General features: G+C 33.4%; 2 protein-coding genes across 3 annotated transcripts in view; one reads left to right on the top strand and one right to left on the bottom strand.

Moving 5' to 3' along the window:
* LOC140437162 (putative fatty acyl-CoA reductase CG5065) overlaps positions 1–19236 on the top strand; it is a 152260-nt gene that overhangs the window by 61612 nt on the left and 71412 nt on the right. The window lies entirely within an intron of this gene.
* Positions 2876–18965, bottom strand: LOC140436007 (uncharacterized). Its single transcript, XM_072524716.1, has 4 exons — positions 18938–18965; positions 16130–16596; positions 15244–15968; positions 2876–3074 (listed from the first exon to the last, which is right to left on the bottom strand). The coding sequence occupies exons 1-4, from the start codon at positions 18963–18965 to the stop codon at positions 2876–2878; spliced, it is 1419 nt and encodes a 472-aa protein (XP_072380817.1).

A 19236-nucleotide genomic window follows, 5' to 3' on the forward strand; every position in this document is an offset into this window, starting at 1 on the left:
TATTTCACTTTTTTCATTAATTAAAATATACTCCTAGTTTGTTCTAATTTAGATAGATTGTGTTAACATTTTCCTTTTTTGCCTACTGTCGGTCGATCGAATTTTATATGCCTTAAATTTTTCAATATTTTTTTTTATTAGGATTAGGATATTCCAGGATTTATATTTTTACCAGACAGTTTATTTTTTAAACTAGTAAGGTATTTTATATTCAATTTTGAATGTGGGAGAAAATGCATGATTTCACATTTTATCGCCAATAAGACCTTTTTTTCCTTGAATTAATACTTCGAAATATTATAAGAAATGATAATCTCACTATGCGAACACTTCAAAAGGTGAGCTAAATTTTTTATTGAACAATGTATGAAAAAATTTGGAAAATTCATTTCTTTTTACATTTTCTTTGCTATATCTTGGCAGCTTTGCATTTTAGAAAAAATTTGTGAACACAAAAAAGTTTTGTGTTCACAAAATTTCCTACAAGATAGAATTGATTGCAAATTGAAAAAAATATTATTGCAAAATTAGCAAAAACTATTAAACAGGATCAAAAATCAATGTTTTTAAATAATTTCGCGTACCTATAAGCCACATAGACCCTTCAAAATTAACATAGAAAATCTTTTTAATAAGAAAAAACTACAAAAACGTTTAACACAATCAATCAAGTAATTTTTGCAAAATAAGTTTTTAAAAAAATAATAATATTTTCAAAATTATGCAGGGCCAAATGTTTTTGTATATAAAACTACATTCAAGCTTTCAAATAAAAGTTTAATCATTGAAATCCATTGAATAGGAGAGCTTAGGGAATTTTTCAAATAACTGTACAATTTTTAAGCTAATAAACAAATTGAATAACTTTTTCAATTATTTTTTTTCTAAACTTATATCGAAAGGTCAGCGAAAGCCGCGTATTTAAAAAAACATTAAGATTGGTCAATTACTTCCGAATTTATGATCGATCAAAGTTGACAGGCATTTACAACAAAGTACGAAGGTTTGAAGTCTATTTCTTAAACCAATACCTTTGTTGTGCCAGCTACTTAGTAGATATAAATTTTCACCTTTTTTCTTTTGTGCGACCTGGTTAAAATGTTTGTTTAAAATTTTAAAAATACAGAAAAATCGACGAGAGGCTGTGGTGTGGATAGCAATTTCAGCCGCCAATCTTAATTTTCTGATGTACACTGAATAGGGTTTCACGCGGGATAGCGGGACGCTGAACAGGCTCTTGTCCCATCCAGTGTCCCTCACTTTTCCATCTGCACCGTCTCGAGTCCCGCGGGACGTCCAGCTGTTCCGCAGAGCTAACTTAACCTATTAGCGCTTGAATTATTTTTTTGTTAAGTATTTGTATAAAATCTCTTTCATTTTCAAGGTATATGTATATTTATATAAACTTTGTAAAAATTTCTTTTTTTTTGTCTTTACCGGAGCCCGTGTTCATTTGATGACACTATGCGTATATGAAATACGAATATAATCTTTCTTGATTTTTTATAAAAAGTTGCGAAACAATCGATAGAGTCCGACGTTACACTTTCCACATTGTGTTCGAACAGTTTTTTTGCAGCCCCATCCACGGCACCGTCTTCTCTTACAAGGCTCCACCAAATGATTTCTTTCATTAAGTCTTATCGCTCTGCAAACTTTGCTATCTAATTCAGTTTTGAACCCACGTGAATAACCATCACCTTTGGAAGCAACAGCATTTATGCAAAATAATCTGAACGATGCTTCTTCTAAAATCTAGTTGAGGCATATCACAACCAGATTTTCTTTTTAACACCCAGGCGTAATGAACGAATGCATCCAAAAACCATGTAAGTATTGGCCACCACCATTTTTTACCACGAATGGATATTCGTTAACATGAAATATTTTGATCAATTTGATTTTGATCAATATTTTGAATTTTTTTGCTGTTCCCGAAAATAATCCTGGATATATGTAATTGGTTGAACACCATAAGCTGTAGATGCAGCGGCCACAACTGAATTGTCCATCCGTTTTAAGACAATTATTCCATTTTTCCGATCTAATTGAAAAGCATATTCCCCGCGGTTTACCTTTTTCCTTAGTTTATTGCTTTTTGTGTTACAGGATTTTGGAATCTTATTATCCCTTTCCATGGTATCCTCTGTTCTTAAGTTCTTTCAACAAAACCATACTAGTAAATAAATTATCGAAATGAATATGCATAGGTAAACTTTTAAATTGATTTGGAAAAGTGTCAAGCATTTGTACCAAGGGTACACTTTCCAAATTTATTATCGTAGTAGTAGATTATTGCTATGAGGGTTTTTACCTTACTTCATCAGAAGTATTTAGACTCCATACTCTATATCCAAATCTAATAGGTTTGTTTTGAATGCACTGCTTGCAACCATGCTTACCAAAATATTCTATCATTGACTCATCAAAACTAATATGATGTTCGGGTTCATACAGTAGTGCAAATTTATTTTGTAATATATTTGCCAATGGTTTTAGTTTCCACATTTTATTCACCGTTGACGGAAAATTATTATCTTTAAGGTGTGAATATTCCTTCTCATAGAATTGTAAACAAATTCATTGCACATATTCCCTTGTGAGTCCCAATAATTTCTCTTTGAAGGTACAGTATTATAACCAAAAAAAAATAGTATGGCTAAAAAAACTTGAATCTCTTCAGGGTTCACATTGGAATCTGAACAATTTTTTGAAGCAGCATATTTAGTATTTTCTTCACAAAAAAGTCGCAAAACGTTGTCATCTATAATCAAGCGAAATATATCATAGGGACTTAAATCTTTGTATTTTGTATAAGAAGAAGAAGGAAAATCTAAGAAGGGCGGTACTATATCACCTGTTATCCAGTCAGTCTCTAGATAATCTTTCTTGGCAGATTTTTTGGTAGAATGTGCTGTTCATCCCCCTCATATTCTAAATGATCCTGATTCTCATTATCTGAATTCATCACAACTTCTGCACCTGCACGTAATTGTCTACCGGTTAGGTTATCAACTAGTGCTTCTTCCTTATCACCACAGTCCTCGTCAGTTAGTAATTTGGATCTGGAGGCTCTATAAATATTTCATTTACATCTTGATCCTCGTCGTTTTCAATCATAGCTAATGCTCCTTCCAAAGTAATACCAGAGAACAACCGAACACATGTGTTCGGTTTTTCTATGGTAATACCACTAAAAAAATAAAAAAAATGTTGATATAAGATTAACAGACAAAAAAAAAAAAAAAGAATTACCCACTGCCCACGTTTACGCCCAGCGTGTTCATATGATGGTATCCCTAATAAATGTGTAATTATGTAATACCAAAGTACTTTTTCGAAGTGTGAATCATTTTAAGATAAAGTTTAACTAATTTTTATAACATATTACACCACAAACCAATTTTTAAAAAGTTTATAACAAACAAACTATATGCAATTTTTACACAAATCGAATGGACGGATTTGCCATTTTTCAAACGCTTACCAGCAAATTCACCATTAAAAATACTTTTGATAGCATTTCAATGCATCTCGCACTGTTTATTACTTAACCTAAAGTGGCGGCCACAACGGCGCACCGCACATCGCACCGCACCTAGCCTTGACCAAAGGCTAGGAAACAAAGTAAATACATAGACTAGGCGGGATCTGTAGAAATTCAGACCATAATGGACATTTTCCATAGGAAGCTATTTTTTCGCTGGAATCCCTTCAGGATGTGCCCAATATCGATAATAACGATATGCGCCAGTTGCAAACCCTGTGCTAAATTTTTTATTTAACAAAATCTGAAAACAATGAATATTTTCTGAATATTTTCGTTTATAATTCGGAAAATATTGATCCTAGAGAAAAAACTATAAGAAGTAAAAAGTTTCGTTATTCAATTTTACACAATATTTCGTTAGCTAGAAATTGAAAATTTAATGTTTATTGTTGAAAAAATAGCAATAATTGGAAAAAAAGTACAAAAAAATGAAGTTAATCCTTTAAATGTTTTCGACTTTCTAAACTTGACTTACAAGCTCCATATTCCGCCTAGAAAAACTTTTTAATATGTTTAAAACGTGTGCTAAATTTTGTTAATATCGGTCGGATAGGTTTTGCATAATACTTTTGCAATCCATCCTACTGGAAAAAAAATCGCAAATTTTCAAATTTATAGTAGGCCCTAAATAGGCCTCTCAGATAGTTGAAAATTTTTTTACATATAATAGAAGGCATAAACTTTCAAACGCTTTATGTAAAATTCAAATGGGTTCACTAGGAGAGCCTAGAAATTTTTTTAAAGTTTTAAACATTTTTTAGGCTTATAAACAAATTGAATAACTTTACGAGCTTTAAACATATCAATTTCAAAATTTATAAGGTTGTGATACAACCTCTGCATTTTTTTACCAAGGAAAAAGCAAAATTGTTAAATTGTTTTCAACAAATAATGATATATCGCAAGAAGCTACCATTTTTAATGAAAAAAGTGCCACTAAGGAAGAAATTAAACGCAGCGGATGTAAAATTATATCGGCGTTGTATATGGGCCACTCAAAGTGCGATTATACATTGAATAAAATTCGCTACTTGTGCTTTAATAAAGGTTGCAAAAATAAAAATTTTCAACACAATCTGCAGCTGAGCAACACTCGCTTCGTGTATATTTCCAAGTACAGCAGTGGCTTGGAAATAACCTGAATGCTACTGAGTGAGGGTGGGAACTAACTCAAAATGGTCTTGAGCCAATACAAACTGAGCAGGTATTACTACCTGACTCATTATTCAGAAATATTAGTTGCAAATGTAAAAAACTTTGTACAAAAATGGATTCCTCAAATTTTCTAGAGGCACAAGATAAAGCTACAGATGAAGGACAAGAAACATTAAATTTACAGATCTAGGATGAAGATATTGAAATGGAAAATGAAGGTTTTGAGGAAGAAATAAGACCTGAAGATTCTTGTCCTTCCAAAAAAAGAAAAAGACTTTTTTTAACTTACCGTAATGTTAAGATAAGTCTTTCTTCAGCTGTTATGGATTGGGCATGGCAAATTTTCCAAATAATATTTATTTTTCCTTTAAATTTGTTTAAAATATAATCAAACGTATTTGAAATCTTTCTTATGTATTCAAAAAAAGTATTGGGAATCTTTTCTAAGGTCTTTATAGGGGTGGTAAAATTGGCAATAGTAAATTAGCTTTTTATTTAGAGGATGCACCGCCATTTTTGATTGTGCTTTGCATAAACACTATGTCTTAAAATTTGAATTTAAAACAATCGTCCGATGAAGAGAATGACGACGACATGATTAAAGAAAATAAAATAAATGTGCGGTACATGGTGCTTCAATACGGCCACTAATGTGCGAAGCAAAGGCTAAGCTAGGTGCGGAGTATTGTGCTGTGCGTTGTACTATGCGATGTGCCACCTAAGGCCTTGGGCCTAGGTTAAAATTATCACACTGTTGCCAAACAAAAGATAAAATCTTGGGGTCTTGTCATGTGTGATCAAATGATCACGCTAGGCGCTAATGGGTAAATTATATTTTTTAAATAAGTAAATATATTTTTATAATAATGGTGTAAAGATAAAGGACCCCACCCCGCAACTATCCTTATGGAAAACTGGTCGCGGTTAAATTTAACGAAAGTTCGGTCAATGATAGTTCTCAGTGCGTAGATTAAAAAAGTCAATGGGACCTAGGTCTGAAAAAACTATTATTCTAAAGCTACAGCGTTCTGAAGTTATTGGATTCAGGTGTTCAGTGTACGTCAAGCGCACTAATTCACAGTCAAGTGAACGAAAATCTTTATTTTTGAAAGAACAGAGACACGTTTTCTTGATGCATATTTGCGCACTGAATATGAATCAGTGGTCAAAAATAGATGCATCGTATTTTTGTCTTCAGAAAACCGCCGAAAAGTCTTCGAAAAACTGAAGAACAGTGATCGAAAATGTGCTGCTAGAGCGACATAAGAATTATCATGTTGTCACAAATTCTCCTCCAGACTTATCCAATACCAGCATAGCTGCAGTTCTACCTTATCTTTAGAAAACTCCTGATACGCCTTCAGAAACCCTTACCTGAATCATTATTAAAAAATGAAGAACCGTAGCAGTGACTTAAATAAACACGACAAACAAATTCAAATCTTCAGTAAAAAAAGCTTTTTTTGTATTTTAGCATTTTTTCTGTATCTTTTTTAGTTGTTGAGTTATTTTGAAAGAAAATAGGATTTTTTGAGAAATTCCGAAAATATGTTCTTCACTTTAAAGTCGGATATTTTCAAAACTAAAACTTTTAAACCAGTTAAACTTCCAGAATGTAGTGTTTGTATATAAATAAAGTAGATTGTAAATAAACAACGACTAGTTTCAACCAGGGTGGTTTTTGGAGGGGTGAGTTTGTTGCTTTCTGCGTCATAAAAAATATAATTAATTAACCCTTAATTTTCATGCATATCAGTTTTACCAGTAGTTACTTTAAAGGTTTTTTAAGATCTTTAAATAAGTTTTCCATGAAAAACACACCGTTCCCGGTTTTTCAACATTATATGTTTGGATTTTTGTATTCAATGAATAAAAGTCTACTTTCGAACAGCCATAAGTTTGTTAATATTAAGTATACGGTAATAATAAAAATCCAATCTCTTTGTTTCATAAGCTTCATTTTATATCCAAACAGTTTTCCCGATAAAATCTAAATTTTTGAAGTTATTTGCGAAAACCCCTGTAAAAACATGGTTTTTTGACGTGTAATTTGTGAACTTTTCGTGACCAGTCACTCCAAAAATATTGACTTTTCGAAAAAAAACCTTAAAGAACATTTTTATTTTAAAATTTACTACTCTGGCTACTGCCATGTTTTTTTATAAAAATTTTCCACTCTTCTAGTTGGAGTGGTAACCAGCCCCAGAAGAAAAGCACATATTGGCAAAGGATAGATTTAGATCTTTGAGCAGTTGTCTATCTACTGTCAAAATTTCAACCAAATCCATGCATATAAAAAGAGTTCTGAGCATAAAACCGTCATATCGTGGACTATATAGGTTTTGAAGATCAGGCTCTAGCAATGAAAATTCCACAGCGAGCAGTCAATGGAAATAAATTTTATTGATCTCATAAGAATCATAAAAATGGCAAAAATGGCGCAACGTGTATTTATCTAACAGCTTTGTAGAAATTTACTTCATTTGAGGCAAAATGCAGAAATTGCATACGAAAGCTGCACTCTTACATTTAAAACACATTTTGATTTTTGTCGATGGGACACTCTGATCAAGTTTTTACTGTCGAATTGATACAAATTAAATTTAAACAATTGATTTCGTGCTCGTAACTGACATTCAAAATCGCTGGTCGCTTCAAGTGTTGTTTCTGAGAGAACGGTTCATTATACACAAAAACTGCTAATAGACATTTTTGTTTAAAATGATCTCAGCTACATTTCTTCTACAGCGTATAGATTCTTGGTAAATCGATGTTCCCCCCCCCCCCTACGATGGGTGGGTTTAAGGAGAAGCCCGGAGGTAGCAGAAGAAACTTTTTTAGGGTCCCAAAATTGACATGCTCGGCAAAAAAATTAAGCTTGTTCGTCTTGTTTTTAAAGATCAAATCTCTGAGGACTGGACTATACAGATAACAACATTGTTTTATTGACCATAGGAATTAAGACTTATTGCAATCCCATCTCGAGATTATATTTATTATAATGCTCTAAAACTAATTTTTTGGTTATTTTTTAGCCTTAATAGCAATACAAATAAATAAGTAGGTAAATAAGTAATATACTTTATTGTCACTGAAAATTGTACAAATTTTATGGACAAAGCTTATAACAATGAGACAAGAAAGAAGAAAAAAAAATCATAATAAGAATCGTTTGCACTTTTAAATAAAAAAAAAACAATAAAATTCTTCCAAACTTAAACATAAAAAATACTTAAACAGTAACCAAATCTGTCATACCGATTTATCCTCATATTTTGGAGTAGGGCTGGTGTAATGCTTGCAGAGAAATGAAGTATATTTGCCTTAATTCGACTAGGTTTGTGGCCCTTTCAAACTGATGCCTATAAATGTTTTCTTTGAGAAAACCCCAAAAAAAGAAAACCACTTTGTACCACGTGTACTTATCAGTCGATCAGGAAACGTTTGATTTAGGAAGTCAATAGTTGCTCTAGAGTTGTGAGCCGAACACCCATCCTGTTGGAAATAAACCTCCTAAAAAATTAACGGGAAGGCGTCGAACTGCCGGAATGATCTCATTCCGGCAAATAAATCAATAAAAGTAGTAAATATTTGGGCCCGTTTAGGTTTCCATCGATAAAAAATGGACCGACAATATGGTCGCCTAACATCCCAGTCCAAACATTTAACTTTTGCGGATGCTGCGTTCGCACTGTAACACTGAGGTGCTTATTTTTCCGAGAATAATACCTTGCAACCGATGGATTGTGTTTTTTATGTAATGAAAATGAAGATTCGTCAGAAAATAAAATATTTTTTAAAAAGTGTACATTTTTATTCTGTTTATCTAACTTAAATTCACAAAACTCCATCCGCCTAAAGTTATCTTCCGGAAACAGTTCTTGTGTTGGTTGTATATTAAAACAGTGATACCCATTCCTTTTGAAACCTCGCTGGACAGTTCGAGCATTCACGTTAACTTCCCTAGCAATGTGTACACTATTTCAGGGTTCACTAGCTTCCACAAAAGCACAAATATGAATATCCCTGTTTTGACGCTCCTCATTGACAAGTCTAACACGTGGTTCATTACCTTCATGACACATTTTACAACTTTACACATCCCGAAGTTTGAAAATTTTTAATGGTATTTTTAACTGTTGTAACACTTGGTGAGGGTTTATTTTCGAAGACAAAATAAATAAATCAATTACTTCGCGTATCGAATAACCCTGAAAGTACCATGTTACAAGTTTAGCACTTTTTCTTGGACGATATACAACGTAATAGGCATTTAATATAGAGGTGGAAACGTGTTACATGTCACAGCGATTGCCATTGTGTTGTATGGTCAATAAAACAATGTCGTGATCTGTATGTTAGAGTCTATAGAAATCAGCTTCTCGATATTAGTAGTATTACTTTAAATCAATAGGAGGCGCCATGCTTGTTACGTATTGACATCAACACATACATTAAAAAAATTAATATTGATTATACACATGTATATATATATATATATATATATATATATATATATATATATATATATATAAAGAAAATTTAAACATATATCAGCAATTTTCCACAGCTGTCCTACCCACTTGACAGAGGATTGATGAACTTAAGAACTTATTGTACTGTTTATGGAACTTAAGAACTTTTTGCAATTATATCCTTTAATAGTTTTAATTGGGCCTGATGGTTAGGATTGTGACTACCTTGTGACAAAGTATATTAACTTGAATATAGTTTTCAATTTTCGAGGCAAGTGTAATATACAGCTGTCAGCATGCCTTGATTAAAAAATGACAGAAAATCTTTAAAATCGTGATCGTGAATGTAGTTCATTTTGACTGTCAGAGTCGTATAATTTTTGACTTTCAGTAGGAAACGCCAAATAATTGTTACTCTTGTTTTTTTTTCTGTAGTTTGCTTGCTTTTTAAATGCTCACTTTCCTTTTTGTTTTCTTCGCATTAGTTCCATTGTTTCGATTTTAATGGTGTGTAGTAGACAAAACTTCATCTACATACATTACTCTGAACATTATCACAATTAGCGTTAATTTCACACTTTCTATTTCTTTTACGGTATCACTTAAATGGTCTTATATTGTTTAACTTTGTATTATTCAACTTTTATTAAATGGAAACGACTTAACCAATATTTATTGGTAGTTGAATCTCGAATTAAAAAGTATTTTAGACATTTCGTGACTGTCGCCTTCGTGATTATACTTTTACTAATAATCTACTGATAATGTCTTTCACAGTTTCTTTAATTTTTATCGTTGGTTTTATATTTTTAATATTGAAACAATCAGATCGCACTTCCATTTTATTACACATAAAAGACAGAGATTGGTCTGAAACACGCCACGTTTGTTTGTTAGAGGGAGAACTATTTACGCAAAAATTAAAGTCCATACTTGATCCTCCCAAAATTTTTCAAAACTGATTGGTATCACATGGGATTTGCTTGCAAAGGTTCTTCATTTTCTATACATTGCTGTTTTATTTTTGATGTTTGGTCCTGATATCATGATCACTAGTGCTACAACCCTATCTCGTTTTTCATCCTACCATATAACATTTTGTTCTACCTCTAGTCCCTCAGGACTGTCACATAGGAATTAGCCTGCAAGCGTAGCATTTCATCTACTTATTTTTACAAGAAACATTTTTTTTCGATCGGATATACTATCCATGCGGGTCCGCCAGCTTCTGCGGCTTGTCGCATTTCCATCTCCACTTCTTTCGGTCGGTCCATTCATCCTTATTTATGGCTCAATCTCTCATTACTCCTCTGATTCCTTCTCTCCTTTCTAATGATGGTCTTCCTCTATTTCTATTCCATGGAACGTAGTTTAAGGCCTTGTTTGGCAATCGTTCGTCTTCCATTCGCATTACTTGCTCGTACCATAAAAATTGTTTTGATTCTATTGTATCTACAGTATTGTAAATTCTTCCTGTTTTTCTTATTATTATATCTTATTATTATCTTATTTCTTCATTTGGTATGTGATCAAGTCTGGATATCTGACACGCTCTTCTTAGGTAGTTCATTTCTACCACTTCCAGTTTTTTCTTCTCTTTCATCGTCATTTGTTAACGTTCTGGTTCGTACTTCCAAATTAATTTTACAACCGACTTGCAGATTGGCATGTTTGTTCGTAAACTAATTTGAGGAGACCAAGGTAATGAGTTTATTGTTTGTACCATATTTCAACACTGTTAGGTATTTAAATTCTTCGCATTTTTTGTATCTCTAATTGAGAGTTGTGAGCCTCTTTCTTCTTCCTTTATTCTAAGATATTCCGTTTTTTTAATGTTGATGGTGAGTCCCCCATTTTTGTATTCTTCGGTTAACTTTCGAATCATATAATCCATGTCTTCTCATCGTTTGCCATAATCATTTGGTCGTCTGCAAAGAAAAAATTTGCTTGATTTTGAAAAAATACTTGTTCCCAAGTTCTATTCCTATCCCCTATCCCTGTGCATTTTCTCCTCTAGTTGTTTAATGCTTCCTGAATATAAATTTTGAATAGAGTTGCAGATAAAGAACATCCTTGCATCAAGCCTAACTGACATTCAAAATCGCCGGTCGCTTCAAGCGTTGTTTCTGAGAGAACGGTTCGTTCTGCATAAAAAGAGATTAACATTTTTGTTACAAATAATCCAGGGAATTATTTCAAAGGAGAAGAAAACATTTTTTTTAATCTTTGTCTTGAGCTGTAAGAATCAATAAGTTAAAAATGTGTGTAATGTATAGGGACCGCTCTAGTTTAATTAATTTATAACGCAAAACTTAAAGCAGTAAATAAGGGGTGGAAACATTTTTTAATCAAATATTTTTGAAAAACAACATGGCCAAAACAAGTTCTGGCCATGCAAAATCTATAAACCTTTAAAAATTTTTATAAACAATTAAATGTATCTCGAAAACGAATTGACCGATTGATGATGATAACTAAAATGGTAATTAAAACAAATAGAATATAATAATGAACGATTTACCCCCGGGCTTTCCCCTAACCCCCTCCCCCCGTAGAGAGGGGAAAATGGAAAAAAATCGATTTACCAAGAATCTGTATGCCATAGAAAAAAATGTTTCAAATAAAAAATGTAGTTAAGATAATTTTAAACAAAAACATCGGTTGAAGCGATCGGCGATTTTGAATGTCTGTTACGCGTGCGAAATCAATGCTTAGTAAAATTTGTATTAGATTGACGGTAAAAATTCAATATCTTTTAATCCAAGTGTCCTATTCTGCCGTGTTAACTCAAAAGGGCGTAACTGCAATTTTTATTAAAAACGAGTTTCAAAGTTATTTAGTTATTTAGTAATCTTTTCTACAAATCTACCTGAGTTTCATAGCCGTATCTGCAACAAAACAGGATATATACTGCTTAAATTAATAGCTGTATCTGAAGTTTCTACTAAAACGTTAGCTTTAAAAGCCGCAACTGTAAATGTTAACACAAAAAGCCGTAACTAAAAAGTTTTCGGCAGATACGGCCTATTCACTTTTCATTTCAAGATATTATTATGTTGGCGCGAAAAGTAGTAAACTGTCAATTTACTTTATTTCTAACCTTACTTTTTCGTGTTTTCATAGAATGTGTTTAGTTTGTTGTTCATAATAAATATGGATAATAATTTTGCAGAAACAACTAGTAAGTATATTTTCTATTAATTTATATAAAAGGCTTAACAAATACAAATTCTTACCTTGTACCTATGTGTCAAGGTAAATATTTTTGGTTCTGAAGTTATTGTAAATTGATCTTTTTGTAGGTGATTATGCTCCCAAGATGCGATATTTTTAAAGAAATTATATTTACTCCTAGACTGATAGCCTTTAATGAGTGCTTTGTTCCAGTTGGTACTTCTAAAACTTCTACAGTTGCTGTTCTATGGCATGAAGCTATTTCTGGACGAAAAAAGGCTGATATTGTTAGCACATTTTATGCATTTTTAAACAAAATTAGGGATTCCGAAGAAGTTTTTGTTTGGGTGGATAATTGTTTCGGTCAGAACAAAAATTGGTGCTTGTACACATTTTTTGTGTATGCTGTAAACTCGATAGAATTGAACATTAGGAAATTAACTCTGAGATATTTTGAGTCAGGTCATACATTTATGGCAGCTGACTCATTTCACCATAGAGTCGAGCAATCACTAAATCCACAAGGTAAAGTTTATGACTTCGTTGATTTTGTAAATGCGGTTAAAACGACAACACGTAATGTCTAAGTTATCGACATTGCTTTTAATGATTTTTACAACTGGAAAGACGAATCATCTCAATATAAAATAACAAGGTTGGTCCCTCGTCCGTACCTTCAACAAATGATGGAAGTTTAGTTCATGAGAGGTTTCCGTACATTAGGTTATAAAACTAGTTTTGAAGGAGAAATCATAAGTGCCAATTTTTTAAAGGCTAATATCCATAAAATTGGCATTGCAAAACCACTCTCTATCTTTTAACCACGAGGTATTATCATGGAAAGAAAACAGAATGTAATCACTAAAATTGGTCAAATAATGCCCCCAAATCGCATTACATTTTGGAAAAATATTTTTGTCAGCGAAAATGTGGACACAATAATTGATGATTAATATAATATAATAACTAGTTCGCAGTAGAAAATTAAGTATTAATTATTTATATTTGATTGACTGAGTATGATATTTTAGTTAGTCTGTATTGTTGTTTACTTTTTTAACTTTTCCTAATTATTAAGAATAACTTACGAAATTAATACAACATTACAACATTAATACAACAAGGCGTATCTGTCAAAAGTGTTGTTTTCCCAAGTTGATACTCTACCAAAATCTGTCACATGATAGTATAAACCTATTTATTAACTTCTATATGGTACAAGTCACAACTTTTTAAAAAATCACGATTGCCTCATCAAAAAAACTGATTTTTCTCGCAAACTAGTTTAAAGCAGATACGCCCTTTTGAGTTAACACGGCAGTATTGACAAAAATCAAAATGCGTTTTAAGGTAAAGAGTGCAGCTTTCATATGCAATTTTTGTATTTTACCGCATATGAACTCAGTTTTTATAAAGATGTTAAATAAATAAACGTGGCGCGAATTTTGCCATTTTTTATGATTCTCATGAGATCAATACAATATATACCTTTTATTGACCTGCCACTATGGAGTTTTCATAACTAAAACCTAATCTTCAAAATCTATAGCATGCAATTTTAGTTTTAAGTTTTGGCAACAAATGTGACGCATTTGAAATAAGCTTAAAAAATGCTGCATTTAAACTTTCAAATTACAAACGATCTAAACCATTTAAAACTGCTCATTTTTAACTGCACTAGTACGTTTTTCAAAAGTACTTAACTTCTGCTATAAATGACACCCAAAACAGTCTTTTTGGAGGCATTTGCCGTGACGTGCGATTGTTTGTAATGCTTTATGCACTTAGTCCGATTTTGCGCCATCTGAATCCAATTTGTAGTCACTTTTTTTATGTCATCTGTCCATCTCGTTGGAGGTCGACCTCTATTTCCGTTAGCTTGTATTCGAGGTCTCCATTCCAAATTTTTTTTGTCCACCGGTCATCAACTGATCTTGCTACATGACCTGCCCAGTTCCACTTTAGTCTTGTTATCCTTTCAATAACGTCTGCTACTCCTGATCCTTTGCGTATAGTAGCATTGGGTATTCTATCACGTAGAGAAATCCCTAACATTATTCTCTCTATTGTCCTTTTCGCAACTTGTAGTTTACTCACTGTTGTTCTTGTGAGTGTTAGGGTTTCTGCGCCGTAGGTCATCACTGGCAAAATACACTGATTAAATACTTTTCTTTTCAGATACATTGGAATCTTAGACCTAAAAATATCCTTCATCTTTCCAAATGCAGCCCAAGCGAGGTTTATTCTGATCTCATGGCCCAAGTATTTATAGGAGTCAACTGGCTCAATATCTTTGTCTTCTACTGAGATGTTTTTGTTGTGGACTAAATTTGTCATAAATTGTGTGTTTAAAAAATTTATTTTAAGACTAACTCTTTTTGTGGCAGTATGGAGTTCTTGGAGCATTATCTGTGCCCGATCAAAGCTGTCTGCAATAAGAACGATATCATCTGCAAATTTAAGGTTATTTAAAAATTTTCCATCTACATTGATGCCCTTTTCATTCCAATCTATTGTTTTACAAGCGTAGTCTAGCAAAGCTATAAATAATTTAGGAGACATGTTGTCTCCTTGCCGAACGCCTCTTTCAATACGAAAGGTTCCAGTATCTTCATTAAGTCCTACACAGGCTGTAGCATGCTGATAGATGTATTTGATGAGGGATATGTATCGGTGATCTATTCTACATTGTGTTAGAGCTTTCAGCATTTCACTTTGATTGACTCAAATGCTTTTTCAAAGTCGACAAAGACAAGTATCACGGATCTATTATATTCAATGGTTTTTTCAATCATTGACTTAATGGTTTGCAAATGATCATTTGTTCCGTATCCAGCTCTAAATCCTGCTTGCTCGCAAGGTTGATAGAAGTCTAGTTTTGATGTCAACCTATTAGTTATTATCTTCATAATCAACTCATAAACTTGAGATAATAAGCTAATAGGTCTACAGTTCTTTGGCTCTGATATATCTCCCTTTTTGTGCATGACTACTATAATAGCTTTATTCCACTGAGATGGTGAAACCTCTTTTGAAAGGCATAAGTTATATAATTGTGTCAATGCTTTCAATACTGTCTTTCCTCCTGCTTTAACTGCCTCAATAATGATTTGGTCATCACCAGCTGCTTTATTGTTTTTCATTCGATATAATGACTTTGAGACTTCTTCGATTGTTAATTCTGGGATATCCTCTGAACCCACATTCTGGACCTTTCTCAACTTGGTGCCGTCTTTCTTACCCCTTTCTCTATATAATTCTGTGTAAAATTCTTCAACTACCTTAATTATCTTATCTTTATCTGTTACCACTTTTCCATTTCGATCTGCGAGCTTAACAATATTCTTCTTACCTAGAGCTTGACATCTCTTCAGCACCTTTAAACTTTTATTTTCCTCGACAACCGTTGTAATCTTTTTTGTGTTATATTGTCGTACGTCCTTTCTCACTGCTTTATTAATATATTTATTAATTTGTTGTAGTATGCGTGCATTCGTATCGATTTTGTTCTTAAGTTCTCTTCGTGTCTCCAAGTCTTTTTGTCTCTTGACTGATTTTTTCCTCCTTATCTCTCCTAGGATTTGTATTGCACTTTTTCTCTGCGTTCTTAATAGCTTTTATTAAATTATCATTTAAGGTTTCGACATCCATAACGTCTATATTTGTTGTCTCTAGACATCTCAGAATTTCCTCTTCGAAGGAAATGTGTTTCGTATGGTATGTACGTGATTTTGTATCTTTGTTTTTGGAGATTTAGCACGATCTCCGCTCTTACCATTCTATGATCACTTCCCACTGAACAGCTATTAAGAACTGTTACATCATAGACCATGTCTGTGTTGTTGGTTAAGACAAAATCAATTTTATTTTTGGTGACTCCATCTGGACTTACCCAGGTCCATTTTCTTTGGGGATTTTTTTTGAAAAAGCTATTTATTGCAAAGAGGCCATTTCGTACCAAGAAACCCAAAAACATTTCGCCTCTTTCATTTCTTTGTCCGGATCCGTAGGGACCTATTGTAACTTCGGTCCCGTCCAGTTTACATCCCAACTTAGCATTAAAGTCACCCATTGCTAGGTTGTGTGTAGTAGGCGCCAGTTTTACTACATTTTCTAGGTCTTCATAAAAGGTTTCCACTTCCTCGTCCGAGTGTGTAGATGTAGGTGCATAGGCTTGAATTATTTTAAGGCTGGTTTTTTTGTTAAGCTTCAGTATGCTGAGTATTATTCTTGGATTGATACCTTTAAGTTGTTGGATATTTTTAGTGTGTCTCTTATGTATAAGAAGTCCAACTGTTCCTATTTTTTTTTTTTGTTTTCCATATAGAACAGTTGATGCCCTGATATAAGAGTTACACAGTTTTCACGTTTTTACGTTGGAGTTTTTATCATACATATTTCTTATTTGGTTAACTAGATGATTAGGCATTTCCATATTTCCTATTATCCTCCAGAGGGGATCTATAGACATATAAATAGCGACAGAAAAATAAGATATAGAGAGAAAGTATATAGTTTAATATTGCATATTAAACATTGTCATAAAAGGTATAAAGATGGGACGTCAAAGTATTTCTTAGATTTCATAATTAGCACCATAATATTCTACCTCACCTTATATATTTGTAACGGGTCGCCAAAAAATTCGTCATACAATTGAAATAACTTTCACATTCCTTGATTATTTTTAACAATACCCTCATAGTAAACAAGAAAAATTAAACAGGCCACTTCTCTTTCAAATAAAAAATATGCAAATATTTTTATTGAGAAGAGTTCTTATTTGATAATTTTTGAGTAGGTATAGCGTCAATTCTTCATGTTTTATTAAAAATATAAATGTATTCCTTTGCTTTTAACCTTCGTGTGCAATGCATTAAAGTGGTGAAACGTTTTATGTTTCTCTATTCAGAGAAACTCAATAAATCTGCAATACTTCTTCAACAGTAAAATAGTCATTACATTTGAAATTCAACAAGTATTTGAGGGAATGGGAATTCCAACAATGGGAAAATTACAAAACAATTCGTTATGAGTTGTGCTTGCACGACAACAGAGCTAATCAAACTACTATTGCGAACGGCCTGGAGGGAGGAAAAGTTCTCCAAATAATGGAAGTACGGGTACGTGGAGTACGTGTACAATAAGTAGTTTATTACATTTGTGATTTATTTTAAAAAGTGCCAACATGATTATCTTTTTGGTTTTAAACGTCAAACTTCATGAAGTTCTTGTTTTAATCTTTTTTATACCCATGTATAGTATAATACAGCGGTCCGCAACCCTGGGGTCGCTAAAGATCTTTATGGGGTCGTCAAAAAAGTCAACAAGATCCTGTACTTATCGAATTTTATTAAGGTTTATGCGTAAAATATACCTTCTCTTTACTTACACAATTACAAAATGTTCTTAAAACGGAGAGAATCGAAAATAATTACGACTGTACGTCCTGTCCAGTCCCGCCCGTCACAACCTCACCGCTGTTCAGTCCAGGTCCAGCCACTTCAGCCAGTCTGTTCAGTTAGTTCTATCCACAGGTGCGTAGTCACATTGCCGCTTTGTCGATTGCAAATAAAAACCTCTATATTTAAATATAGGCACTAAATTGATTTCAAAGATTACTTCCCTAGAAAGTTTTTTTAGAAGATTAGTGTTCTCGTGGATAACCACGCACACGTTAAGTAACTGTGCACTCGTACTTAGAAAATAAAGTGAGGCGTCATCGCGGTGCGACCATGTTGGACGCGTAGGTTCAATATCAAAACCATAATTTAATACATATTTGTTATTGCAGTTAACAATGGATAAGTGGCTAATAAAACGCACATCTAAAGATGTATGTGGCGGAAGTCCTAATAACGCATCACAAAACAAAAGAATTAAACACATATTTCTTGACAACAGTGTCACCTTAGATTCTATAATGACAACTACTGTTACGAGTAATATGAGTCGTGAAAACAATGCCGCCACTTCAAGTCATCATCATCATTCAATCTTCGCTTATCCACTGCTGGACATAGATCTCCCTCATAATTTTCCATCTATTTTGATCTTGTGCCTCTTGCATCCAATTCCTATGATAACGTTTTAGATCGTCAGTCCAACGTGTTGGTGAACGACCTCTGCTTCGGTAGGCATCATCTCTTGGTCTCCATTCCAGTATCCGCTTTGTCCATCTATTATTTGTCATTCGAGCCACGTGACCTGCCCAGTTCCATTTCAGTGTTGCTACTCTCTCTACTGCATCAGCCACTCCTGTTCTTTGTCGTAGCTGGCGATTTGGGATCTTCTCTCGTAGTGAAACGCCCAACATAGCACGCTCCATCGCCCTTTGACACACACGGATCTTTTGAACTGTTCTCCTTGTCATGGTCAACGTTTCCGCACCGTAAGTTAACATTGGCAAAACACACTGATTAAACGTTTTTCTTTTAAGGCATATTGGTATATCAGACGATTTAAAAATATGGTTCAGCTTGCCGAAGGCTGCCCAAGTCAGTCTTATACGACGGAGAAGCTCAACGGTTTGGTTATCTTTTCCTATGCGGATCTCATGACCTAGGTATTTTTAGGCCATTACCTGGTCTATGAATCTTGTTCCTATCCATCATCTGGGTTTTAGATATATTTATTTTCAATCCCCATTCTAGTGAGGAAAGGTAGAGCTGATTTAAAAGTTCTTTGGCCTCATCTATCCTATCAGCTATTAGTACAATATCATCTGCAAACCTTAGATGGCCAAGCTTTTCTCCGTTTATGTTTATGCCCTTGTCGGTCAGTTTTGCCCTTTTACATATATATTCCAAAAGCGTAGTGAACAGTTTCGGCGATATGGTGTCCCCCTGGCGTACTCCACGTTGTATCGGGAATTTCTGGGTT

The sequence above is a fragment of the Diabrotica undecimpunctata genome, chromosome 3, assembly GCF_040954645.1.
Source record: "Diabrotica undecimpunctata isolate CICGRU chromosome 3, icDiaUnde3, whole genome shotgun sequence".
Classification (NCBI taxonomy): Eukaryota; Metazoa; Arthropoda; class Insecta; order Coleoptera; family Chrysomelidae; genus Diabrotica; species Diabrotica undecimpunctata.

What these genes read in the sequence shown, in the direction of transcription:
- LOC140436007 (XM_072524716.1), bottom strand. Translation starts at nt 18,965, where the DNA reads ATGGATAGGAACAAGATTCATAGACCAG. An exon ending in GAACAAGATTCATAGACCAG is followed by an intron (nt 16,597 to 18,937) that starts GTAATGGCCTAA and finishes AACAACTTAAAG; the next exon opens with GTATCAATCCAAGAATAATA. An exon ending in ATGAAGATAATAACTAATAG is followed by an intron (nt 3,075 to 15,243) that starts GTTGACATCAAA and finishes AAATATTTATAG; the next exon opens with AGCCTCCAGATCCAAATTAC.